The 27,193-nt window shown below is 35.8% G+C and overlaps 3 protein-coding genes across 4 annotated transcripts; all 3 read left to right on the top strand.

Annotated features, from left to right (window-relative positions):
* The first annotated feature begins 4,184 nt into the window (after positions 1 to 4,184).
* On the top strand, positions 4,185 to 7,855 carry LOC108343349 (rho GTPase-activating protein 5). Its single transcript, XM_017581575.2, has 5 exons — positions 4,185 to 5,053; positions 5,662 to 5,782; positions 6,041 to 6,160; positions 6,660 to 6,890; positions 7,124 to 7,855. Exons 1-5 carry the CDS (start codon positions 4,563 to 4,565, stop codon positions 7,676 to 7,678), a joined length of 1,518 nt encoding a protein of 505 aa, XP_017437064.1. The 5' UTR covers positions 4,185 to 4,562; the 3' UTR covers positions 7,679 to 7,855.
* A 2,689-nt stretch (positions 7,856 to 10,544) lies between these two features.
* Positions 10,545 to 19,318, top strand: LOC108340967 (probable protein S-acyltransferase 12). Of its 2 annotated transcripts, none has more exons than XM_052878810.1 (6): positions 10,545 to 11,192; positions 11,272 to 11,363; positions 11,745 to 11,871; positions 11,977 to 12,062; positions 12,777 to 12,842; positions 19,068 to 19,318. In XM_052878810.1, the coding sequence occupies exons 1-6, from the start codon at positions 10,796 to 10,798 to the stop codon at positions 19,098 to 19,100; spliced, it is 801 nt and encodes a 266-aa protein (XP_052734770.1). In that variant the 5' UTR covers positions 10,545 to 10,795; the 3' UTR covers positions 19,101 to 19,318. The 2 variants fall into 2 exon arrangements, with proteins under 2 accessions (XP_052734770.1, XP_017434044.1); XM_017578555.2 differs by lacking the exon at positions 19,068 to 19,318 and adding an exon at positions 13,977 to 14,434.
* Positions 19,319 to 23,821: 4,503 nt separating this feature from the next.
* LOC128197557 (protein MAINTENANCE OF MERISTEMS-like) lies at positions 23,822 to 25,848 on the top strand. Its single transcript, XM_052879616.1, has 4 exons — positions 23,822 to 24,112; positions 24,249 to 24,911; positions 24,999 to 25,580; positions 25,660 to 25,848. Exons 1-4 carry the CDS (start codon positions 23,822 to 23,824, stop codon positions 25,846 to 25,848), a joined length of 1,725 nt encoding a protein of 574 aa, XP_052735576.1.
* The last annotated feature ends 1,345 nt before the right edge of the window (positions 25,849 to 27,193 follow it).

The raw sequence follows: 27,193 nt of genomic DNA on the forward strand, positions 1-27,193 counted from the left end.
AAATACAAATCACATATTTTATTTATTAGAAATTGAATTAATTTTTGTTGATTAGTTAACTCAATTAGAAAGAAAATTTTGATTTAATATGTTTGGTTTAAATTGAGTAATCGAAATATCAACTTATAGGTCTTAAATAAAAAAAACAGGAAAATATTTTAAAAAATAAGAAGTAAAGAATGTTTGTTTGTTTCCACTAAATGCAAAATTCATAAATATTTTTTATATTAAAAAATATAGATAATGGATAAGACAGATTATACCACCTAACTGACCTTGCCTTTTTCCGGGGTTTGACTGACTGGTCATCACAAACGGTCAACGTGACCTTGTTCCGTCAGTCAAAATTGAAAACCATGAATACCAAATAACACATTACACAGACAGAATAATAACCATTTAATTAGATTACTTATATGGTAAAATTGTTAATTTTTATTTCACTTCAACATCATATTCAATTTTAACATGGGACAACCATTTTTTTTCTGTATTTTCTTAAATTAAATAATTTTAAAATTTATTTCATGTTAATTACATCTATTTTCATCCAACATATTTCTCTATCCTTCTTCTTTCAACCAAACTATTTCTTTTTCTTCTGTCAAACACGTGCAAAGTTAAATATCGAAAGGCTGAACACACCACAATCTAGATAGTTTTACTTGAACAACGATGCTCTAAAAGTGCGTATAAATAGTTTGGTTGTCTTGTGAGTAAAAATGTCCAAGACAGGAGTTAGGTTACGACAGAGAACAATTTTGACCCAAGTCACGTGCACCAAACTAAATTTAACTCTTCACTGCATAGTAGATGAAATGCAAGTTCCACGAATAAAGTAAACGGTTGTGGAATTCATTTTTCTAGGTACGCGAGGTTGCTACATTACATAATACTTCTGACAACAACAGATTCATTTAGTATGCCAACTAGTGCACCCTTCCCATCGTTCACTTCAAATTCTTCTTCACTTCTTGGTTTCTGCGCTTGTAAGTTGAAACCTCCATTTTCACGTCCTTTTCCTCTTCCACTCTTCAGAAAACATGCTTATTTTACACTACTCTGCCTACCCAAACAGGTTCTTTTACATATCCGGATCAAATTTATCCTGAAATTACATCATCAAGTAAGAAAATAATTGTTGGTCATGGACAAAGTTGTAAGCCAAATCGTGACCACTTTATATGATTGCTCCATAAATTTTAAAAAAAATAAAATTGTAAGGAGTCCTAACAACTTTAATGGTAATATTAATTTATGAAAAGATGAGTTCAAGACTCATAACAACTTCATAAAAAAATATTAACACTGAAATGACTCATAAACTTTTAATTTTTCAAAAAATCACAAAGTAGTTATACAAAATTCTCAATATTTTGCTTTTGAAATCGTTGAGTCTATAGGATTTAATCTTTGAGTAGTAATTATTTTTTTACTTGTCCATTTTTGTAATTTTTGATTAAATGTATCATGATACGTAAAAAAACAAAATTTTAATTGAATCGGAATATAATCGATCTAAATGAAAAAAAAATAGCATCAAAGCTATAGGTATGACACGTTACGAGGTTTTGTATAACAGACTGTTTTATGTTGGTATCATGATGGTGAAGGTGTTTGAAAGGTCTTGAGCTATTGCAGCAGAACATAGAAAAGGTGAAGTTGATACAAGAAATGATGAAGACCTTGTAGAGTAGGCAGAAGTCCTATGCTGACCAGAGAAGATAGTTGGAGGGATCATGTTTTTTTTTGTGAGTAACTCCGCCATTGGTGTGGGAAGGACTATTCGTTTAAGGAAGTTTTCTCCTAGGTTTATTAGTCCATATCAAGTCTCGAGACATATTGGACTAGTGGCTTATGATATTGTCATGCATTCTCAGTTGTTCAAATTTCATTCGATATTTCACGACTTATAGCTAAGGAAGTATATGTCTGATCCTTCTCGTGTGCTAGAAGTGGAAGATGTGCATGTTAGAGAAGATCTCTTAGTGGAGATGCAACTTGTTATTTGTTAGACGAAGTAGTTTAGAGGGAAGACTATCAACCTAATTAAAGTTGTCTAGGATAGTAGAACATGTGATTCTAAGTAAGAGATAGAGGATGATATAAGAAAGTCATACCCACATATGTTCTCTAGTAAGTATAATTTTCCTTGTTTGTGTGTTCTTAGGTGCTTGTTTGAAGTGGTTTATTATAAGGATTCTATGTATGTTTATTCTGAATTTATGATGCGTCATGGGTTATAGTATAACTATGAGTATGAATGGTGTATGTTATGAAAGGAATTTCAAGGAAAAGTTTCTTGTATTGGTTTCCATAGTGTATGTATTGATGTAAAGATTTTGTATTGGAGGTTATCCTAACGTTCTAATAATCATCCAATCTAAGTGGAGTATGTGGTGAGAGGAGCAAAATGTCATAGTCTAGGAGCTTTTGTTAGCAATTTGAGTGTTTTACCTTGACTTAAAGCGTTAACCGACTAACTTTGTGTGTAGTAGGATGAAACTCATTAGTAATGACTCTATAGAGCAATAAAGACCAACATAAGTGCATAATCATAACTTGTCAGAGTTTAACATCAATACATGTATCTGAATGGTAAAGTCTAGAATGAATGGTTGTATATCTTAAGATTGGTTAACATAAATTTGTATGTGTTAACATCCATATTTTAATTGTATGAAAGTTCTTTTGGTAAATTAATTTACCTTTCTATCTTTATTTATTTGTGTGTTTATTTTTTGTTTGTAATAATCACTCTAATACTATGAGTAAATGATAATGACTTTATTGATGATAATGACTTTATTAATTAAGTAAATGCTAAATCACAAAGAAGAATTTTGTTCTTTTCTTTTATTTGATTAAAAAGTCTCTATTATCGATATAATATAATTCTCAATAATATAAGATTCTTGTAGTGTTATAATTTTATCTGAATATCTTAATAACATTTATATATTTATTTGAATTAACTATTTTCTATATTAAAAAGTAATAATTCCTTTAACACTGTTGAAAATAGAATTGTACGTTTTTAATAGACGACAACCTTATATAATATATATATATATATATATATATATATCATTTTAGTTGACGTACACATAGTAATTCAAATTAAAGCTTACAAAGAAGAAGAAAAACTGAAAGAGATGTTTTGGATTAAGAAAAGGAAAACCAGAAATCTATGAGTGGATTTGACTGGCATGAGAAAAGGAAAAGAACATAAAAAAATGATGTGTACGTAGGAATAGTAGGAGGTAATATGCTACAGGCTAGCAAACAATACACGTGATGCATGGGTTGGGGACCAAAGAAAAGCCCACGGGTAGATAACATCATGCGAAGGTGGCATAGTAATGACAGGACAGGTAGGTGCAATTGCATGATGTGTGCATACCCATGTTCCCATGTCCCTACAATTTTTCTACCATCGCTTATTTATGGACTCATTGCCTCGTCCCATTCCCTCTGGGTCGGCCCACCCCTATAAATCGCACAATACACTTTCCACTTCACCCTCTCTCATACTTCATTTTTTAATCGCTGCCACGAAACTCTTGCAGCTTCGAACTGGGAACCAACATGTACCCATGTGACTTTGGTGTGCCAGTTCGGAGGCAAAATCCATAAACAGCCAAATCGCGACCAGTACTTTCACCATCCATTCCCTGCCTCTTATAATAATAACCTTATAAATATCTCTTAACCTCAATTATCTAACCAATTACTTTAACCACTCAACAACGCCATAATTAGTTCCTCTTAATTTCCATAGTTACTGTTCTGCTCAACTTTTTATTCACACCCTGTCTTTCCCCTGTTTCAAGGTTTAGTATCTCTCCAGATGTATTATGGGGTTAATGAAATATGTTCTTTTTCCGGCATAAATCTATACCCCATCTAAATGTTTCAATAATTTAAGGATGAACAGATCAAATCTTTATGTAAACAAAGAAAGACATACATAAATCTCAAGCAAATTAAGAAAATTTGACAGAACTTTACGTATTGAAAAACTTAATGCTAATTTACAACAAATTTCCATGGGGATATATGCTAAAATGTCAAAACTGCATTAACTACCGTCAAATCTTCCATCTCACTCTCTCACGTCAACTTGATAATTTGTTTCACTTTCACTCTCATAATCACTTTCTTGCCATTTTTCTTACTAACCCGCCTTTTATTTTTCTTCTGTTACTCTCATCCAAGTACCACCAACATAATAGTCCCAAAAAAATGAAAAAAAAGAGGACCACAACAACATAATACTAACAAACAAAAAGAAAAGCAAGTTGTCTCCGTCAACCATACCAGCATACCATCCCAAACCGATTGTGGATTCATCCTTCTTTGCTTGCTTCCTTCCTTCATCTCTCCTTTTCACCACTTAACCAAACCCATCTCATTTCTTCTCAAATTGCCTTTAAAAGTATTCGCTTTTAGTTATAGTTTTACCGCCCCCACTTTAATACTCTTTCTTTCTCTCTCTTTCTCCACTCACATTCGGATCCTTTTAACACCGCCCCATTATTGCCTTCTCGTTAATTACGGCAATGACTCGGCTATTTCGATCCAAATCTTGCGGACTGGTCGAGTTCAACGCTGCTCCGCCCAGTCCACTTTTCCATGATGTAAGAAACGAGGACGAAGATAATGAAGAAGACGAAGAGGAAGAAGAAGAACTGGACAGCGACGACGACGACGATGAAGAGGACGATGATAGGGACGAAGATGTTTCAAGCAACCCGGTTTCAACGCCGTTCATCAATTCAGGGTCAAAAGTAGGTGGTGGTCTGGATAACAAAGGTTGGCGTGGTCATGGATGCCAATCGAACCAGTTTGCGATATTGGATATTTTGATGGCTGCGTTGAAGAAGTCGCTGGTGACTTGCAGTGTGGAGAGAGAGGATGTTTCTTCGTTGGACATTAGCTGGCCAACAGAGGTGCGCCATGTCTCTCATGTTACCTTCGATAGATTCAACGGCTTTCTCGGTTTGCCCTCTGAGCTCGAGCCAGAGGTTCCCAAGAGGGTTCCCAGTGCCAGGTGACCCTTCAATTCTCTCTTCTTTTCGTCCCTTCTTCTTAGCCTTTATATTTTTGTTATTAATTAAGCTATCACAGAACATGAAGTTGAGTGATTGAAGTAATGCTGAAGGTTCCGATCAGAGGGTGTTGATCTACAATTTGCTTTCGATTAAATGATTTCGTTATTTCTGTACTTGAATAAGTTTGTAAATTTATGATTATTTTATATTCTCTTATGAGTTAAGTAAACTTTTATGAAAGTCAAGTACATAAGTTAGCATTTTCAGAGAAGATGATTCAAACGATCAAGGCAACCTAATGGCTCTATTAGGACAGCGTCTCTTTCTGCTGGTTGATGCAGGAATGTTTGTAATTTTGTATTCCATTGGAATGTTCTGACGTGGAAAAGATATTGGGTTTCATGGTGAAGTTGGAAATTCGATTATATTTTTATTGCCTCTTCTCTGCTCAGTGAGGAGGAAATTCAATTACTGTGGAAAGCAAGAGGGAGAAAAAAAACTAACTGTGCTGGGAATTGAGTGGTTTACCTTTTACTTTCATATAAGCAATTCCCCTTCTCTCTTTTCTTTTAAATCCATCTTTGACTGAGTTCATACGTTCATGCAGTGTAAAGGTATTTGGAGTTTCTGCAAAGTCAATGCAGTGCTCTTATGATGAAAGGGGAAACAGTGTTCCAACGATTCTGCTGATGATGCAAAAGCGACTGTATTCAGAGGGAGGCCTTAAAGTATGTTCTGATTGTGTAGAATAAGATTTTAAAAGCATTTAATTGGTTTTGCTTTGCATTGCTCTTTAGTCACTGGATACTTTCTAAATTACCAAACCTGCATTTGTTGTTTGGTGTAGCAATAAATGTTCAATAGTTCATTATATACAACATACCATTAATAAATTTGTTGGACAACCTAACTCGAGTATCGCATAAATCCCCTTTACTTTGACATAAATTCTGAGGCCTAATTTCTTGGTTTTGCTATGGCTGAAGGCGGAAGGGATATTCCGAATTAATGCAGACAACAGCCAAGAAGAATTTGTGCGCGATCAGCTAAACAGAGGTCTGGTACCACTTGGAATTGACGTTCATTGTTTATCTGGTTTAGTGAAGGTATACTATAAATTCTTAATTAACTTTTTTATTATTCTTATTTTAATATATATTAGGGTTAACAAAAGCGTACTTTGATTTTCGCTAAAAGTTATTATGCCTAAATTAATAGTGGATGGATCTGTAAGCCAGACAAAATCCGCAACATGACAGAAAAGAAAAAGAAATTAATAGGGAATCTCTTATTGTTCCTTCAAACATTTGGAGAACCTTAGAAATTTTCGATTTATTTTTACGTTTAACTTGTATAAATATTTGGAAAGGAAGCTCGGCCATTGATTTGCAAATTTCATTAGTTCTTGTGGCGCATTATATTATTTAGTGTAGTGGGTGTTATGAAAGGATTCTTTCTTGTAAGAAACAAAGTAACGCCATCGATAAACTGTTTATTATTATTAATTATTATTACTAATGCTGACAATTTTCCTAACCTGTTAACAAGATCTTCTGCCCATTTACTATTATTATTGTTTTCTTTAATTTAATTTACGACTTGTAGGCTTGGTTTAGAGAGCTTCCAACGGGGGTGCTTGATTCCCTCAAACCCGAACAGGTGATGCATTGCAACACAGAAGAGGATTGCACCAATGTTATGAAGTTGCTTCCTTCAACTGAAGCTGCTTTGCTTGACTGGGCAATCAATTTGATGGCAGACGTTGTTGAACAAGAGCAGTTCAACAAAATGAATGCTCGAAATATTGCTATGGTTTTTGCCCCCAACATGACACAGGTTAGCTCAGATTGTATTATAAGCAAACATTGCGGTTCTGTTCCTTTTGTTGTTTATTGGTTTTTCTCAAACACAGTTTAATGAGGTCATTCTTTTGTTGAGCAACCTAGTTTCATATTTTGGATATTCTGGATGACAAAATCACTATAATTAGCAAATGCAATACACAGTTGTTATTATGAACGTGCTGTTATTTATGCATTTAAATGCTTGTTTTATTTGACGATATGCAGATGGCAGACCCTTTGACTGCATTGATTCATGCAGTGCAAGTCATGAACTTCCTTAAGACATTGATTCTGAAGACCCTTCGGGAAAGAGAGGAGTCAATTGCGAAGGTGAGACAGATTTCATCGCTCTTGGATTCTCCCTCATGCAAAGGTGATTCCCATAGTCTGGAATGTAAGAACGGGGAGGAGGAGTCTTGTGAGGAAACTAAGGAAAGTTGTACGACAAAGTCACCAGTAAAAAGCAAATTCTCGAGGACTTCTACCTTGGGAAGAATAGAATGGTGCATTGAAGAGAAACTATGGAGATCTGAGGAAAAGGGAAATGGAGGGGGGGAATCTGAATCTGTTTCGGGTGGTAGCTCACCTTCTAGATATGAGAATGGGTCATTAGAGAATGGATATAGAGGTATATATGACAGTGAACATTGGGTGAGGTTGAGGAAAGGAGTGCGCAGGCTATGCAGACACCCTGTGTTTAAACTGAGCAAGCCAACTAAGAAAAGTGAAAGTGTTGGTATTGTAAATACTAGGGAAGAAGGTGGAAAGGCTTGGGTCTAAAGCAACTACTGCACGCATGCTTTGGTTTTACGCTTGTGTGATTGAGATGTATAGATGTTCGCTTGAGATTGAATGTAGCCTAGCTTTAGTTGTAATTGCTGCTTGGCTTCTTGGTAGAATACAATGTTTCTCACTAATCATTACTCCTATAAAGAATTTTGTTGGATGTTACTGTTATACATCACAAATAGATAAATTTATATGTAGGAGTACATCTTTTTTTCTTGTCAAACTCATCACCCTACATTTACAGGATTTGAACCTTTCCCATACAGGTAGAGTGTTTCTTCTATGTTTTAAGCATACTCAATAATTTTACATTAATTTAAGAGTTGAGGTTAAGAAAAGTTTAAATATTTTTTTCTTCTTTAACCTTTTAAGAAAAAATTAAATACTCTTCTTTTTTTCACTTTTTCAAGACATCTTTTAAGAACAAAATGAACATTAGTTCCGGTTGTGGATTGGGTTTAATCTTTTAACTTACAGTAAAGGTGAAAAATTAAAATTCCAAACATTCAGAGTTGTCCAAAACCAATATGCAATTAAGGCTACGAGCCTACAAAACAGTTTCATATCTACCCTGTATGATTTCAGTATGTTGTGGCATCAGCACTTTCAGTTAATACAAAACTGGCTGTATGCCAAAGCCCTATCAATCAAATTTCGCATACTGAGATCACAAAAAATGAGAAGCTGTCTCTTCTTTGCTTGATTTATATCAGTGGGCATCAGAGCGCACTAATGCTACATATAAAAGAAGCCTACTATCAATAGTTACATGTATATCATTGAACTTTTCGTGAACTATTTAATAAGATTAAAATTTCAACCAAAAGAAACTCAAATTAACACAAAAACAAATGTTAAATCCAACAAAGTAATGAAAAATAACTATACCTTGGACTTACAACGTATATTTTTTTATTTACACAAAGCTACAAACTTTACAAATGAAAAAGAAAATGATAGAACACTGAACCTGAACTCGTATCAGATTATGTTTGCGGAATGTTACTGTACAGATGTACTTTTGTCATGGCTGGTGGGTAGAATAATATAATCTGCATGGTGCTCACATATACTAATTAAATTTAGGCCAAAAATCAGCCCAAATAAAATATGCAGATACAACTGAGAGCTCTTTTACGTGGGATATTCATCAAGTTTCTTGAGTTTAATAATTTTCCAATACTGCCAGAATCAGCTTCTCATTCTAATCAAGAAACTGCATCATGTGCCATAACAAGACATTCAAATTAATCATGAGAATCTTGATTCTTTGGGTATATAGCATGCCTATCATGCGAAGTAACAAAATAACAATCATTACAAGCAGACGAAAGGATTCAGAGAGGAGGGAGAAATTTTAGGTGTTTGTTCAAAATAGGCCTAAGACAAAGGACAACTGAAAAATTCATGGAATACATTTATAAATCCATAATGGTACAGAAAATTTTCAAGGACATTATAATAAGGAATTTTCAACTGGTACAAATTTGAGAATAAATCCTCTTCAACAATAACGAGAATATGACATAGAACTATCTCCTGACATCCATATATGTAATTTTTGTTTTTTGTTATGTTTATGTGTTTTAAGCTTTGAACTTTATTTTAAGATTTTTAAGTTTTTTTAAAATTTATGTGTCTATATATAAAGGTACTAAAAAACTTATATGAATATTTTTGAGTCATATTAGATGAATTTGTATTCTTTGAGAAAAAATAATCTTAGATCTTGGATTAAAATTTTGATTTTTATTAAATATTAACATTTTTGTAATAAATCTTCACTTGACTTATCAATCTACTGATTGTGGTGTTTTCATTAGGGATGACAAAAAAAAATCATTGCTTTCGATGCGTGCGGGTTATGAGTAGCGGATATTTCAATATTCACTTATAAACGGGTCGAGTGCGGATATTATATTATCCGTATCCACGAATATCCGCTATCCGCAAAAAATAAAAGTAAAAATATAATATATATTTTATTAAATACATTTAATTAAAATTAAAATTAATTTATATTTTATAAAATTAAATTTAATTAAGATTAAATTTTAATTTATATTTAATTTATATATTTTTGTAATTTTATTTAAATTTTACTTTTATAATTTATAAAAATATAATTTTTTAAATATTTATGGATATCCACGAGTTTTATAATATTCACAGATATTTTTTAAACAAATATACAGCGGATCGAGTAAATTTTTTATTTCGGGTCAAGTTACGAATAACCTGTTGATAATTTCTAGTCTTCATTCCTGTCTTATTCCACGTTATATACTTATATTGTATATATTGAGAATTGAAATTCATAAGCAATGACATTTTTCTTGTACATTATCATATAAGAATAGCACCATTATTGTTCATGATCTCAGTCTCAAACATTTTAGTATTCAATAATTTTGCACAATGAAGAATTCTGATGGCTTAACTTCGTTGCTTGTGCAATGATAATTTGTCTGATTTAAAAATTATTTATAGGCATTATTTGATGAGATTGTCCACACACATTTGTGCAACATATATTCCAAAAAATTGACATAAAAATCATATGAAAAACTTATGAATTATTCAAACGAAAGAGGAAAAATTATGAGTTTCAAAGTAAATGGGGCCAAAGATAAATTTTCAAATGCCAATTACATTTCCTTAATATCAAAATTGATTTTAAAATTTAGATGTGTTTTAGTAAGAAAGATCTTAATGTGTTAATTACAATTAATAGGAAAAGTGACTATACTTTTTTTTTATTAAAAATATTAATTAGCAATAGTTATTTTAAATAAAAATCATTTATAGATATAGAATTCGTTATTCAAAGTAATATAAATATTTTGCTAGTGGTTGAATGCGGAGCGACCCGTATTTGAGACAAGGACTGAGATGAGAGGGTTGGGTTGTTTGTGAAGTGGGAAGTCTTTGGTTGGTGTTCTTGAAAGAAAACCCCAATATTCCGATTCCAATTTCAATTCCGATTCAGTTAATCCAATCCTGGCTTCAGATATCTGGAAGCGCTTGTTCCCGGCCCGAAGAAGTAGGTCGTTGCCGTTGTCGGGTTCAGGTTGGGTTCCAATTCCGAACATAGGAATAGGAATCAGAATGGGAAGCAACATAAACCTCTTTAAGCTCTGCTCTGCCCTCAGAGTGCTGGGCTACTTCATGATCCTCTTGTTCGCCGCCATTGTCGCCCTCAGTTACTACGCCGTCGTTTTAATCACCTGGGGCCCTCTCCTCTTCCACTCCCCTCTCCGCCTCCCCTCCTTTTTCTCCGCCTTCTTCGTTCTCCTCCTCTTTCACATTCTCCTCATACTCTTAACCTGGTCCTACCTCATGGTCGTACTCAACGATCCCGGTTCCGTCCCTCTCAATTGGAGACACCAACACCAACAACTTCGCTCCGATTTCGATTTGGAGACAGCACCGCCAACGCCCTCTCCCGCCTATTGCTCTCGATGCCAGAATGGCAAGCCACCGCGATGCCACCACTGCTCTATTTGTAAGCAACTCTCTCATTTTCAAGCTCTCTTCTTTCTTCCATTATTCACCATCGCCATGCCATATTCTCCTCTCTGTAGGCCAAAGGTGTGTTCTGAAGATGGATCATCATTGCATTTGGGTCGTCAACTGTGTTGGGGCACGTAACTACAAGTACTTTCTCCTATTTTTGGTAAATCTATTTCTCTTCTTCCTTTTATTTTTTTATTAATTTTTTCTCCTTCCTTTTATCTGATTCGTTGGTTCAAGTAGTGAGTAACGCTGTTCAATTTAATTTTTGAAACATATGGCGAAACGTCTATTATTGATTCCTTTGGTGAGAGTAGGAGGGAGGGAACTGGGAAGTGCATTTAAAAAGTGAGAGATTTGGGGATTTGATATATTAAGAATACTTTATTTTAGAGAAAAGATGAAATTGAGAACAGTGTGAGACCTGTTGGAAGAGAAGAGGGAGTTCAGGTGGAGTTTGGAAAGGGTTAAGTCAGAAGCTACTTCTAGACTTCTAGCGTTTGTTTTGCCCGACTTACATTTTTCTCCCTACTATCATGCACAGCTGTATACGTTTCTCGAGACAGCACTGGATTGCTTAGCTCTGGTTCCTAGTTTTATCAGATTCTTTGGTGGAAACAAGAATCATTCATTGTCTCCCGGGGGCTTTGCCGTCATCTTTTTGGCTTCTAGTAAGTTTATGTATTCTGCTTCCAGAAGATTAGGTTATCATGTCTAGATTTTATAGTATTCTCATAACTGTTAATGCTTCTTACAGATTGTGTGCCTTGATGCAGTTCTTAATTTAGCCTTTGCGCTCAGTCTTCTCTGTTTCGTTGTTATGCATATATCTCTTCTGTTAAGCAACACAACTTCAGTCGAGGTAATAAATACACTGTTATTTTCCCTTTTCACTCTTATGGTAATGGTATTGTGATTCATGCATGAGGCTGCTGTTACCTTATGTCTGAGATCCAGCATATTCCTTGTTGTCTTGGCATAGGAATTATGCTAGGCTATTTATTAGAATGACAACCCAGGCATTCGCATGCGTGTACCGAAAATTCACTCCAAATCAGATCTTATTTTTGAGAAAATATGACAATTTTTGAGCAACTTGACATATGACAGTGCTCTGGACGGTTTTATTTTAGATATAGAGAACAGAATCATGATTATAATAAGATAGTTATGTACTTGATGTTTCAAGGTAGCCGGGAGAAGTCTTGCATTGGTTAGAAATGAGTAAGATAGACAACATATAAATAGAAGATTCCATAAACCTATTGTCTTAAGTTTTTTTTGTTGAATGTGGTGATTTGGTTTCTTATTTGATCTGTTCATTATTGATTGGTATTAAATCTTTTCGATATCTTTCCTTGAAGAACCTCACACGTGAGAGATGTTATTGTTCCAATGACTTATTGATTCATCTATCTCTTCCTTATCGTCTCATTGACCTTTAACTAGATGTAAACCTGCTCCATTAACTCTATCGAACAAATTTGAAAGCATCTTGTCATTGTTTATTCTTGAATCGTCATGCAGCACTGTGCCTTCTTTTATCTAAAAGATTATTTGGAAAATGATGATTTAGGTTCATGAAAAGAAAAAAGGAGTTAGGTGGATGTACGACCTGGGCTGGAAGAGGAATTTTGAGCAGGTAAGATCTGTTTTCAAGTAGCAAAGATTAGAAAATGATAGTAAAACAGCAAAACAAACACGTTCTTTAGCTCGAAAATTTTGGAAGCAAATGGTACGTGTATGATTTATTAGTTAATTTTTTTTAAAAGAAAAAAGAGGAAGGGTGTGTTTTTGAGAGAGAAGGTACAATTATTCGTTTTTTTTCTTGCACCTTTCTGTCTCCCTCGCCCGTAACAAGTATTTTCCATCCCCGTCGCATAAGATAATCTTATTCTTGAAGGGTTCTGTAAACATAGTTTTAAAAGATTAAAACTTGATGACAAATTGAGTAAAAGGGATGGTGGAGATCCTTCCCGGTTTTGGAGAACCGAAATTTCTAATCCAGGATGGTGTAAGGACTTTTCATAACCCGCCTTCCCCCAAAGGGACCAAAGCTTAATTTGAATCAAATTTAATATAAAAATACAGTTTTTGGCTGAGGAGTTGCCTGTCTCATGATCTTTTGTAATTAAACGAACAGGTTATAACTTCTCTTGATGGCCAAAATATAATGAGATTATGTGATGGTTTTTACTCAGTAATTTAACAAGAAAATAAGTCTTCTACTAACGAGTAAACCATGTCACGATTTTTGGTCTCCGTGCTTTCTTAATTTTATGATTTGGTTCATCCCTTGTATATTTCTATATTGAATTGTTAACTTGTGAATAGCATAGTTATTCTGATATGAAGTCCGTTAAGATTATATTGTTATGGTCAATTAGTACATTTGAGATATTGTTTTACTTAACTTGGTAGGTGTCTTTTAAGGATAAAAGTGTGATGAGGTCGGTAAATTTGAGTGCAGTGTAAATTTGAGGTCGGTACATTGGTACCTTCTGTGAGAATGGAAACGAAGTTATGAAAACCCCTAATACCCTTAGTCCTTGACTAGGTACTTTTTTTGGTATGTACAAAGTTGAAGTTAAAGATAATTTATATACACTTTCTTTCCTTAACACACTGATGTGTTTCTAAAGGAGCAAACTGTGACTGATCCACCAAACTCCAAAATGAATAATATTTTAAATTTAAATGTGATGAGTGATCTAACGATGATAGTTTAGTGGACATCAGGTCAGAACAATATCTGATTTTTTTCATACTTTTGAAGGTTTTTGGCACTAAGAAGGCCCTGTGGTTGTTTCCATTATTTTCAAAAGAGGATTTAGAAAACATACCTGCTCTGAGGGGGATTGATTTCCCGACGCGTTCTGATGTTGATGTATGAAGCCCTGGTAGCTTTTAGGTTTGAACATTTTTTTTAGTTAACTTACACTTATTTTATGAGAGTGCAGCTTAGGGAATGAAATTATGGAAATACTACTCTGCTTGATATGTTCGATGTTAAGAATTGTCCAGTAGGTGTATATATGATTTTCGATTCAGGTTGTACTGAATACTCGTATAATTTCTGTTGAGGCGGACAAAATGTAGAGTTGCTTTCGAAGGACAAAATTCATTCCAAGTGTTTGACCTGTTGTTTGTTTTACTGTTCTGAAAAAGTGTTGTTGTGGACTTGTTTGTGGAATTTATTGATCAAAGTGGAAATTGCACTTTTATCTGTTAATGGATTATTTCTGATGTCTTTGTTGTACTAGTTGATATTCCTGGTAAAAAGAATTTAAATCCTTATCCAAATATTAGAGTTGTGAAGAATTTGTCTGGGTCAGATGCAACTGTCGAAAATGGGTTGGGAATAATAATAAATTGGCCTCAAGGAGTCAAGAAATTCATTTATTCTCTCCACTATTTAATTCTTAATGCTGGTGAAGGTATGATACAAAATAATAAAGCAACAAAATACAAAATATTTGAAAGAATTATTTTCTTTTTTCTAATTTGTGAAGATTTAACGAATGTAATTCTCATTTGGTTTGGAAGGTAAATATCATCAGTATTTTTACTTTGTTTAAAAAATAAATTCAGAGACACTTGTAAAAGAGAAAAATATGAAAAAATTGAACTTAGTATTTTATGGACTAAAATTAATTTATAGAAGTTTACTGGTATAATATGTTAAAATTTCTATCTTTCATTATATGCAAGTTAAATTTATTTTATGAATTTTTTTTTAATATTTATGAAGAAACTTGCTCGAGCACTTTATTTTTGACATTGGCTTATTCGTCTCAGCTTATTTTTCAGCACACTATATAAATCCACTAGTGCAGGCCGTAGAACAAGAATAGATGCATCCATTTTTTTGTTTCATTCCTTAAAATAAAGCAAAAGAAATGACCTTCCCCCTTTTAACCAGACGAACCTAGCACAACATTTTCTAGAGAAACAAAATCTCTCACATGTATATAATCAAACATCTTCTGAGCATCCTTCAAACGTCTCTGTTCTTCGTGCATGCCCGACAACAATGTTCCAAAGACATGATACCAGTGCTTTGCCCGGATCTTACTGTCCTTCTGTGCGATTTCATGACCGTAACCAAGTCAACAATGAATAAAAAGGCCTAGAGAACAGAAGGGCAAAGGAAGGTGCAATTTTGGGTGAGGTGGGAGAGAACCTATTTGGGAATAAATATTTAATATTGATGATGAGAGACGACTCATTCGGGCGTAGGACGAGAAGCTTGGTAGAGGCAAGTGGTGGGAGCTAGTGACAACGTGGTGTGCTTATAGTTAGAAGTGTCCATTTAGCAAATGGTTCACGAACAAGTCCTGTCACACCCTTAATTAGGCCCCTTTTTAAGGAGCTTCCAAACGAGGGTGAAAAAAAAAACACAAGTCCCAAAGTCCTCTCTCAAGAAGGGCTTGAGTTGAATAGTCTCGGGTTAACCTATACCAAAGGTCGAGACAACTCGGGTTGAATCGAAGGTTGAGACTAGTCAGTTCAGGCCAAAGGTCAAGAAGTACTAGTTCGAGTCAAAAGTTGAGATGTCTTAATCAAGGTTGAAAGTCAAGGCGGGTCGAGCCAGTCGAAGATTGAGCACGGTTGCACAAATCGATGATTAACACGAGCCGACCCAAGACAAAGGTTGAGACACATCATCACGGGACAAAGGTCGAGACAGACTGGTTCGAGCTGAAGGTAATGACAGGATAACTTAGGATGAAGGTCTAGATAGGTTAACCTAGACGGAAGGACGAGATAGGTAGCTTGAACCGAAGGTCGTGATGGACTAGCTTAAACCAAAGGTCAATATGGATCGTCTCGAAAAGAAGGCTAAGACAAGCTAACCCATGTTGAAGGTCAAGACTAGCTGGTTTGAGCTGAATGTCGAGACATCTGAACCAAAGTCGATATTGGCTGGCTCGTAAAGAAGGCTAAGACAAGCTAACTCTTGCTGAAGGTTGAGATTGGCTGGCCCGAGTCGAAGGTGGAGACAAGTCAGCTTGAAATGAAGGTGAGACAAGCCAACCCATGCTAAAGGTCAATATTAGTTGGCCTAGGCCAAAGGTCGATACAGATAAGCCTAAGCCGGAGGTTAAAACATTTCAGCCTAGACCGATTGTCGATACATGCTAGTTTGAAACAAAGGCCAAGACAGGTCGTCCCACGCCAAAGGTCAAGACAGAAGACCCATGTTGAAGGTTAAGACAGACCGACCCGAGCCGAATGTTGAGAGGGGTTAGGCTTGGTCAAAAGTCGAGAAGTTTCGTCACGGTTGAATATCGATATGAACCAATGTGGACTGATGGTCGAGACGAGTCGAATCGGGTCAAAAGTTGAGATAGGGCAATTGTTGAGATATGCTTACTTGGGCCGATGGTCGAGACAAGCCCGCTTGGGTTGAAGGTTGAGGCGTGCAAACTCAAGTTGAGGGCGGAGACGAACTAGTCCATATCGAAGGTCAAAACGGGCTAGCCCAACTGAAGGTCATGAGGGCCTACCACAGGCCAATGGTCGAGATGGACCAATTGGGTTGAAGTTTGAGACAAGCCAACACAAGCCAAAGATCAAGACATGTTAATTTTTGAGACAAATCTTCTGGGGCCAATGGTCGAGACTGAATGGTCTGTGCTGAAGGTCGAGACAGACAAACTCGAACCAAAGGTCGAAATGGGCCAACTTGGATCGAAGGTCGAGAGTGTTGTACTGAGTCGATTGTTGAGACGTGCTGACTAAGCCAAATTCAGCCAAATTTGTATTGTGCCGACTCGGTGGAGTTGAATTGAATTTTGATCAAATCGATTTAGCAAAATTTGGCTGAATGTCAGTTAAGGCTAACTTAGTTGAATATCAGTCGGAACTGATGCGGCCAAAATTTGACTAGGGTCGTTTTGTTGAGTTTGACTAGGGCTAAATAAGATAAATTCAGGTGAATTTCGGCCAAACTCGACATGTCAAATTTTGGTCAATGCCAAATTTTGCTTGAATTTGCGTCAGTCAAAATTTGGTCAAATTTGGACGAGTTAGCCCGACTTAGGTCAAAGGTTGTATTAGACCAATTTTGTTGATGTTTAAGATGAACTAGACTAGATTGAAGATCGAGATGGATGTGCTTGAGTTGAAGATCAATCATCGATGATTTGGTTAATTAAATTAAAAGTTTAATAGTATATTTTTAAAAAATAATATATTTTTTATGTTTAAAAAAAATCCATAACTAAATTTTTTAAAGTTTTTTTTGCCTTGTAGACTTTTTTAATAAGGGTTTTTTTAGTACTGGGATTTTTCCTTTTACCCAATATCAATTCCTCTTGAGTGGAACAAATTGACGACTCTCCCTATATTTGACTTATTAACTAAACTATAAGTATTGTAATTAATTAATATTATCCTAAGGAAGGATAGGAGGAGTATAAGAGAGAGGGAGGGAGGGAGGGGGGAGGGACAAGACAACTAAAGAAAACGTGTTTTATAAAGGCGAAGGAAATAAAACAAGGAAAATATGTATGTGAGAAAAGAAGAGAAGAAAAATGTGAGAAAAACAGAGGTAAAGTTAGGTTTGTTTAACATAATGCTCTGTATGGTATAGTTGGAATGACGTGGAAGATTAACGAAGGAGAGAAAAAGAGAAAAAAAAACATAAGAGATTAGGGTTGGAGGTGATTTTTTTGGACATAATTAAGTTTCCGAAACTCAGAAAATAGGTTTTTCCTTGGGAATTACAAACATAAATAAGAAAAATCTAACAAAATATTAGTCAATTTTGAATGTTATTGTACCTTTGGGGAAAATCTCACTTAAGGGATTAAGTCAAATAAAGACATCAATCCTGTACTTCTTTGATGGCTTGAGAATAAGAGACTTTCTATCCTTAATGAGAAAAGTATGATTTGAGAGATTAGATTGATTCAATAATTCAACATACTTCAAGGGAGGTTAGTTTCTTAAACTCTGAGGGTAATTATTATCTTATTTGGACCCAACTTATATGAGAAACTCTAAGAAGAAAGTTATTTTTTATGTATATCATATATTTTGATGGTGGTTTCCATTATTCTAGTATACCAAGATTGAAGTCCCCAAACATTCGGGAGATAAGTACTTCTATGGTCAATATATCCTAGTTGCTAGACATCTATAAATAAGAAAGGAACTCACAAAAGATCAATCAAATTTTAATCCCTTTGTACCTTCTAGGTAAATTTCACACAATGGATTAAAGACATGGACTGTTTCACCTTTTTCATTCAAAATCCCTAGAAAAAAAAAATCTGATCTGAGGGATCAAATCAATATAATACTTAAATCTCTTAGTTATTATCTTATTTGGATTTGACCTACACAAATCTCTTAGAAAAACATTATTGTAAATACAATATCAAGAAGTAATTCGTATTATTTTAAATTATCTAAATCAAAGCTCTCATTCATTAAGAAAACTAAGTACTTCTTTAAGGATGTTATAACGTATAAATCCCCGATACCTAGACAAATCATTATATCCTAACCACTATAGAGAAAATCAATCTAATTCTAATTACCTAAAACATCTGTGCATTCCAACTATACTACAACGTAGGCTAGATTTTGAAGATCATACCGTGTCTTTGGGACTTCGCGTTAGATGAAAATGGAAACTCAAATTATGGTGGAGATCACCACTTTACTCTCTCATTTGCAGAATTCAATTAATCATGAATAGTTTATAAACTCATGTTATAAAACAATTTTACATTACCATACAATAAAATGCTATTAAAACGATGTTTAAAATAACTATCATAGCTGTAAAAGAATAATTAAAGTTACTTTTAAAAGTAATTTTCTTTTGAATTATGAAGCATGTTAATTATGGCAGGTGTCCCTCTGGTTCTCTAGCACCATGTGTTGAGCACAGGACAACAGGAACGAAGAACTGTCTTTTGAGGATACAATAGAAAACGACTTTTCAACAAACACCTTTAATGAAATTACTTAAGAAGAAATGTTTCTGTCATAAAATCTTATCAATCAATAACCTTATTGTACCGAAAACAAAACATCACAGGATTTCTCCGAATTTGTATTGAAATAGCATGTATCTAGAAAATACTGTATGAATTTTGGTGGCTCTTGGTTACTCGCAAGTCCAAGTTAAATATTTGCCTTTTTGAAATGGTTGTATTATTGGAAAGCAATATCTCTTGGAAACTAAAGGAACGGTGTTGGAAAATCTGCTTTTTCTTGAAAGCAACCGTTAGCTCACAAGTTACAAGACTCACTCACTTCATATGTGGCGTTCTTAATTCCAATTGAATTGTAGAATCTGGGGAAGGGAGCATCTGTGACTAGCCTACCCCTGCACACTTTTTTCCACGCCGCTTCCAAATGTCACAGCTCACCTAAGATTCTCATAGATATCCCTTAATAGCTACCTTTTTCTTTAATCATAAAACATGTCACTGTACTAACAACAATAATAATAATAATAATACTGGAAAATTTTGTCCCAGATATGTACTACCCCTGTCATGTTCTAAGATTTTTGACACTCCGAGTTGTGAACCAGAAATGGAATAAAGTAAACAAATACTGGAAAACGACGGCTTGATAATGTCCTTCAGTTGCAGTTAATCCATAGAAACTAGCCAAAGATTACTGAAACTAATTTATGAATGAGTGAAGAGTGCTTTAGTGCATATATAGCTGCATAATAATACTATTATCAAGTATACTTTTGAACTGTTCTATACAAACTTGTTTTGAATATTAGAAACATGGAGGTACACTCCTCTTAAAAGGCAGGAGAATGAAGGCAAACATAAAGAAAACAAGGTTATTGTATTATGGGATGAAAAGATAAGAGCATCATCGGACTGGTTGAGAAAGTGAGTGATCCTGTGTCTTAGGTTGTTCTTGGTCGATTCTGGATGTGGCAGCACAGTGGTCGGGAATGAGTACAGAGAGGCAGATTATGAGAGGGGTAAGAAAGAGAAGGAAACCAAAGGGTACCATCCATAGTTGGGTATTTGAGGGATGGTATTTGTGCAGCCACCATCCAAGCACGAAACCTCCTGCCATGGTTAGCAACAAGGAGATGAGTAAAATAAAGAAAGATGATGGCTTTGTTAGCCACCTGCTTTTCTTGAAGCTTCCGTTTTGATCTCCCTGGTTTGATCCCATCCAATTGCAGCCCTGAAACTGAAGAGCGTTAGCAAAAGGTGGTTTCTTTGTGATGTGTGAAAAAGTTGAACGGAGGAGGTAGTAAATGTGTAGAATTATTTATAGGAGTAAGGAGTTTGGAGGGAGTGTGAAAGAAGAGAGGGGACAGGGGCGCCAAATCACAAGTTGAATGCTGGGATGCTAGAAGACACGATGTGGGACTTTGCCTCTGTGTGAGTCAAACACAACACACCACAACGCTAAGTTCCTAATTAAGTTATGAGCTACCCAGACCAAAAAAAGAGGTAGAAGCTTTGGTGGGAATAGACTTGTTTTCTTCACATTTATTAGACTAAAACTTAGTGCCCAATTTCTTCTTCTTCTTCTTCTCTCTCTCTCTCTCTGGTAAATAAAATGGTTTTCTCTTAGGAAGGGAATTTTGTTATATATTTTTAAGTTTCAACGCACAATTTTAAACATAATGTATTTTTTTTAATTTTAACTATTTAAATAAAATAAATAATTTACGTTTAATTTTTTATTTTCCATAATTATGTTCTCTTTAACTAACTCATACTTTTTCTTATATAAAATATCCGTCTATTTTTGGTATTTGTTAATTCTTTTTAATTAATTGAGGTACTCCAGAAAAAGTATACAGTATGAAAATTCCTGGTTATAATTGTGTCCGAACAAAAATTCAAGAAAATGTATGTTAGCAAACTTCATAAGTATCCTTCTATTAATATTTTAATCAAAGTATGTTTTAATTATAATATAACATTAAAAAATATGTTTTAATTAAAGTTTTAAAACTAAGAAAGAATTTCGAGGACGAAATTTAGAAAATGTAGAAGGTAAAAATAAGGTTTAATCATTCACTAAGTCCCTATTTTCGCATGGAATCTCAATTTCGTCCCTTTCTTTCTGAAAATATCAATTGGGTCCCAATTTTATGAAAATTGCAACAAATAGATCATTTCCGTTAAATAGTGTCAAACGGCGTTAAGTGTTGTATGACCTGGTATGCTGACAGTGTTATTTTTAACACACGTGTCATTAGGAACGTGGTGAAATTATATTATTTTGGTATCGTCTTTCTTCAGTTCTCCTAAGCTATTCGCCAATTTGACATCGAAAGTGTTGTGTGAAACTGAGACTGCGATGAGTCCAACCTCTATACTCAATAAGCCTTTGTCTGGCTTGAAAAACCCTTTCAGGTCAGAAACAAACAGCCCCAGAACCCCAGTTGGCGAACACAAGCGTTATTGGGATAAATTGGATTCAAAGGGTCTTGTTGATGCTCTTGTTGACGACAATAGACCTGGGGAAGTAACATCAAAGTCACAAAGCAGAATGATTCTGTTTGGATCCCAGCTTAAGATTCAGAATCCTCCACTGTCTCATCCGACAGTCTCTCCTCAATCACCTAAATCTGTGTTTGGTTCCGCCAATTCAACCCTCGAACCCTCCAAATCTTCGAGAATTTTCACGCTCATCTTCTGTCTGCGTTGTTGAGCCAGGTTGCTTTACGGGATCACCGAAGACTCCAAACGCTGCCGTTTCTGCTGGGGCTGCTCCGGGGAGCGGAGCTGCGGGAGGCGGAGAAAGGGGGGTGGGATGGTATTGGGGAAGAATTTGAAAGGTTGAGAGGGTTCGATTTTAGGGACAAGGATTTTTGGAGGCTATGCGGTTTGCGGAATTAGGGTTGGGTCGTCAGTCCGCGAAAATGGGAAGGGTTGAGAGGGGAGTGGCTGTAGACTGGTGCCGGAAAACATGGGGTCCAAGAGGAGACGTCGCCGGAATACATTATCATTGCAGAGAGAATGGGATTTTGTAATTGAATTGCCAACTTTGCCCTAATTGAATTTCCCCTATTTTAATTTAATTTTTAATTCAAAATTTAAAATAATAAAATTTATCCACGTAATGACACGTGTGTTAAAAATAACACTGTCAGCATACCAGGTCATACAACACTTAACGCCGTTTGACACTATTTAACGGAAAGGATCCATTTGTTGCAATTTTCATAAAATTGGGACCCAATTGATATTTTCAGAAAGAAAGGGACGAAATTGAGATTTCATGCGAAAATAGGGACTTAGTGAATGATTAAACCTAAAAATAAAGATAATGTCGATACCTAAAAAATTAATTCTAATGATTTAAAATCTATTTTATAGGAATTTATTTATTTATTCATTAATAATCATGTAAATATTTTTCTATTAATCTATTTTGTACTTTTTTTTGCTTTGATTTATTTATTTATGACGGATGTTCTTTCATATGATGTGATTATATAATAAAATGGTTGCAGGTGGAATTAGAAACAAATTTTTTTCGGCCTTAAGAAAAAGCAATGACACATTGAAGGGTGTTGCTCCCTTCACCCCCACATGCTTCTCCCTCCACCTCCCCAATTTTATATAATTCCAATTATGTCCTAAAGTTAAATTTTTTTACTTTTTTTATTTTAATATTTTAATTAATTTAAATTTACTTTTTTCTATTTACTGCCTACACCTACCAACCTTTCATTTTCATCTCTCACTTCTCACTTCCGTAACCTCTCTCTCACTTCCGTAACCTCTCTCTCACTTCCGTAACCTCTCTCTCACTTCTCACTTCCGTCTCCAACTTCTCCATTTTCTTTCTCCATTTCTTTCTCCATTTCTTCTTTGTTTTTCGTTTTTGTAGAAGACCGTTTGGTGTGGAGCAAGACTGGTGAGGAGGAATAGCGTGTGCGGAGGAACAACGTGGAGGAGCGAGATCTGCGTCCAGGTTGGTTCTTTCACCGTGCTCTGTTTGTCAATTTTACTGTGCACGAAAGGCTAAAACGGATGTGGGACATCCGTTTGCCTTCGACGGATGTCCGACTTCCGTCGACGGATGTGGGATATCCGTTGAAGGCCAATCGGATATCCCACATCCGTTTCGGCTCTGCTGCATTTTTTTTTACTTTTTTAATTGTTTTTAAATTATTATAACTGAAATATATATTTATATATTTGATATATTTATTGTTAAATGTTTTTAAATTTTCTTTGACTTAGATTATTATTTGAATATTTTATAAATTTTTTTATTTGTAGTTTGTAAATAAATTGATTAAGAATTAGATATGAAAACTTTTATATATTTAAATTATTTTTATTTCTTAAAATAAATATTATCAATTTAATTTATTTAATATTAGTAAATTTGTATTTGTATTTATTTTATTTATAGTAAATTTGTATTTGTAATAATAATTAATTTAATAATAATTAAATGGAAATGTATTTAAATATATTATTTTAATTAATTAGCTAATTGTTTCTTTTATTTAATTTTTGTTGTAAGTTAATAAATTAATTATTATTAGTTTAATTTATTTTGAATTGCATTTTTTATAGTTTATTAATGATATTTGAAACAATAATTTATTTTAATTTTTGAAATTAAATAAACAAATTATTGTTAGAAATGGTAAGAACACGTGGTGCATCTTTTAATTCTCGAGGTGAGAGTTCTCGAGGAGAGAAATCGTCGCAGGGCGAAGCTCGGAGAAGACTTACCGTTTCTGCTCGTAGAAGTCGGGCAGCTCCTATCCAGCATGACCCCATAGCTGAGGAGCGAGCCGTTGAGGAACAAACATATAGGCGTATGAGACTCATGGAGAGGAGAATGCATTTGAGGCCCCTAACGATGATGACGATGAGGAGGAGCATGCAGATGTTCATGACATACAAGAGGATGTCGCTGGATTTCCTGGAGGTCCACACGATCATTCATTGCTGACACACTATGTTCAGCATGTAGCTTATGCTATTTCCCAAGGCCGGGTGAGTGCAAAAATAAAATTTATTTTATTATTTTTTTAATAGAAAATTTATTAAATATTGATGTGTAGGATCGAGGGGACACACTGAAGTTGATCTCCCACGGGAAAAAAGTAAATAAGTTAGGACCATGCCACGAGGGAATTCAAGACATTGTGTTGAATTCCAGTTTGATGCCTCTTACAGGGATTTGTTATGATTACGTTGATAAGGGGTTACTCCTCGGATTCATAGAGAGGTGGCATTTTGAGACCAGTAGTTTCCATTTCCCTATAGGGGAGATGTCGATTACTCTTGATGACGTCTCGACATTACTTCACCTGCCCGTGATGGGACAAATGTGTGATTTGGAGGAGTTGGAGTTTGAGGAGGCTCGTACAGCCCTTGTGCAACTGCTCGGCGTTGATGGTGTCACAGCAGGTGCTGAGATGGAGGATGCACGTGGTCCGAAAGTCAGACTCAGCTGGCTTAGAGAGATATATGTTCAGAGGTGTGAGTCGCAGCATTGGGACTATGCTGCTAGAGCATATTTGTTGCATCTAGTAGGATGTACGATTTTTGCAAATAAGAGTGCCAGTTCTATACGCGTGTCTTACTTATTGTTATTTAGAGACGTACACGCGTGTGGCAGATATGCCTGGGGTGTTGCTGCACTCGCCTATTTGTACGAGCAGCTCGGGGATGCGAGTCTCGCGTCCACGAAGCAGATGGCTGGATATTTGACTCTATTTCAGGTACAGTTATAACTTTGACATTTATTTCAAGTATTTATTTCCATGTTCGAACATGGATGTAATTTAATTGAATAATTATTTTTTTAGAGTTGGATATACGAACATTTCCCTGGCTTGGGGAGGAGGCGGTTGGTGACTTCTTACGATGATACCACACCACGTGCCATGAGGTGGCAGAGCCCTAGACAGAGTTCCACTCTCGCAGAGATTCGGTCACAGTTTGATGCGCTGACATACAGTGGAGTTGTATGGCATCCGTATGAGGGGCATCGAGGCATTCGGCCATTCTTCGGCATCTGTATGTATTTTGGATGGATTTGGATTGGTGACACCCTTTGTCGTCATTTGCCTGAGCGTGTGCTGAGGCAATTTGGGTTTCAGCAATACATTCCACGATCACCGACTACGATTCCAGATGCAGATGTAGTGGCCATTGATCATATGTGGTTGCACTTCAGAGCTCACGTTGTGAGTAATGTCAGACATGCAACATCCCCTTCTGACTGTGTTGATGGGTACATTCAGTGGTTCAGGAGGGTTTCGCATCCTTATATTATTGTTGCTGCAGATGACGCGCGACCGGCTCTTGCACCTAGACAACGCCCCGATGTTCCACGGGAGGCACGACCCCATCGTAGATCGTCTCCACCTTCACCATCTGGCGCCCTGGTATATTATTTTTCATTGCTTATATTATTAAATTTTGATCACCTTGTTTATTTAATTGTTTGATATAATTATAATGCAGGCTAGATTTAGGCGAATGGCGAGAATGTTACAGTCCTTGATATCGTGTCGTCATGTCACCGAGGGTACTGTTGCACATCAGGTGTCAATGGACCTGCTTCAGATTGCTAATGAAGGCATCGACGAATATTCCACGACTAGGAGAGAGCAGAGGCATGTGCGTGGTAGACGGTCGACGTCTAATTTATAGGACTTTATATTTCCTTTTGAAGGATGTCATCCGTCCAGAGGTAGTGTTCCTTTTACGTTTCGTTTTTATTTTACTAACGTTTTGCGGCTCATGCAAGGATTATAGGCTTGGATATTAAAAGGATTATTGGAAGTATGGGAAGGGTTTAGGGTTTAGGATTATTGGAAGGATTATGACTACGTACCTGGAGAGGAACCACGTGATGACCCAAAACTTGTTAGCCGTTGCTAGGACTCGGGTTCAATCCCCAAATCCCCGGCAACGGCGCCAAAAACTTGTTAGCTCAAAAACTTGTTGGGCTCGATTTCGGCAAGTGCACCGAATCGTTCAAGTAATAAACCGGTAAGACCGGGTATCGTTTTCCCAAGAGACTCGTAATACTAGAGAATTGTGCGATTAACAACTCATATAAACTCAATAACATAACATCAATATACAGAACAAGTGCAGAAATGTAAATTCATACATAATTACAAGGTTGGACTTTGGTATTGAAGGCACTTGGAAATGGAAAAGACTAGAAATGATATGAAATGACATTGTTAAGGCTAGTTTTCACCAATGCACTCTTGTGTATAACCAATTTTATCTCCTCTCTATCAATTTACTAAAGTCAATCCACTAAAACACTCTAGCCCTAATTCCTTAGGTGAAAGAGCCTAGGTTTTCCTTATCAAACCCCAATTCCTTGGCAATCTAACAAGCAAAACCCGCATTAAAGAGCTAGGATCTAAGACAACATGTGAATCATCTTCCATTCCTAGAATCAATGACCCACAAGGACTCTTATTTCAGTTCAAGATTTCATCTTACGTTCCCATAATCCATAAAACCCCAAAATCAAGCCATGAACGTTCCCATTACATGCAAGCTTTAAGATTGGAAACAAGAATACTAGCAATTGATAGAAAAGGCATATATATAATCAAATCATTCAACAATTACACAAGAATTCAAAGGCTACAACTAATCCCAACAAGATGGGTTTGGCTCTCCATTTCCATGGAGAGCCTTTAAGCTTACAAAATGACCATGGAAGAAGATGAAGAACCCAAGAGGAAGAAGGGAGTGTTCCCACGAACCCTAGCAGTGCTCCAAGCTCTCCTCTGAGTGAAATTGCGCCTCCAAATGACCAAAGACCATAACCACATCGCGTTTCTGGGTTAAATAAGCTGGATCTGACACATCAGCAAAAGTCGCGCCCGGGCGCCCTCTCAGTCGCGCCCGGGCGCGAGCCTCTCGGAAAAAGTCGCGCTTGGGCGCCCCATTTCTCACGCCTGGGCGCAAGCTTCTCGCAAAAAGTCGCGCCCGGGCGCCCCTTTTTCACGCCCGGGCGCGACCAGCA

The sequence above is a fragment of the Vigna angularis genome, chromosome 6, assembly GCF_016808095.1.
Source record: "Vigna angularis cultivar LongXiaoDou No.4 chromosome 6, ASM1680809v1, whole genome shotgun sequence".
Classification (NCBI taxonomy): Eukaryota; Viridiplantae; Streptophyta; class Magnoliopsida; order Fabales; family Fabaceae; genus Vigna; species Vigna angularis.

What these genes read in the sequence shown, in the direction of transcription:
- LOC108343349 (XM_017581575.2), top strand. Translation starts at nt 4,563, where the DNA reads ATGACTCGGCTATTTCGATCCAAATCTTGCGGACTGGTCGAGTTCAAC. An exon ending in AAGAGGGTTCCCAGTGCCAG is followed by an intron (nt 5,054 to 5,661) that starts GTGACCCTTCAA and finishes ACGTTCATGCAG; the next exon opens with TGTAAAGGTATTTGGAGTTT. An exon ending in GTTTATCTGGTTTAGTGAAG is followed by an intron (nt 6,161 to 6,659) that starts GTATACTATAAA and finishes TACGACTTGTAG; the next exon opens with GCTTGGTTTAGAGAGCTTCC.
- LOC108340967 (XM_017578555.2), top strand. Translation starts at nt 10,796, where the DNA reads ATGGGAAGCAACATAAACCTCTTTAAGCTCTGCTCTGCCCTCAGAGTG. An exon ending in GCAACACAACTTCAGTCGAG is followed by an intron (nt 12,063 to 12,776) that starts GTAATAAATACA and finishes ATGATGATTTAG; the next exon opens with GTTCATGAAAAGAAAAAAGG. An exon ending in GGAAGAGGAATTTTGAGCAG is followed by an intron (nt 12,843 to 13,976) that starts GTAAGATCTGTT and finishes ATACTTTTGAAG; the next exon opens with GTTTTTGGCACTAAGAAGGC.
- LOC128197557 (XM_052879616.1), top strand. Translation starts at nt 23,822, where the DNA reads ATGGTAAGAACACGTGGTGCATCTTTTAATTCTCGAGGTGAGAGTTCT. An exon ending in GATATTTGACTCTATTTCAG is followed by an intron (nt 24,912 to 24,998) that starts GTACAGTTATAA and finishes TTATTTTTTTAG; the next exon opens with AGTTGGATATACGAACATTT. An exon ending in CTTCACCATCTGGCGCCCTG is followed by an intron (nt 25,581 to 25,659) that starts GTATATTATTTT and finishes ATTATAATGCAG; the next exon opens with GCTAGATTTAGGCGAATGGC.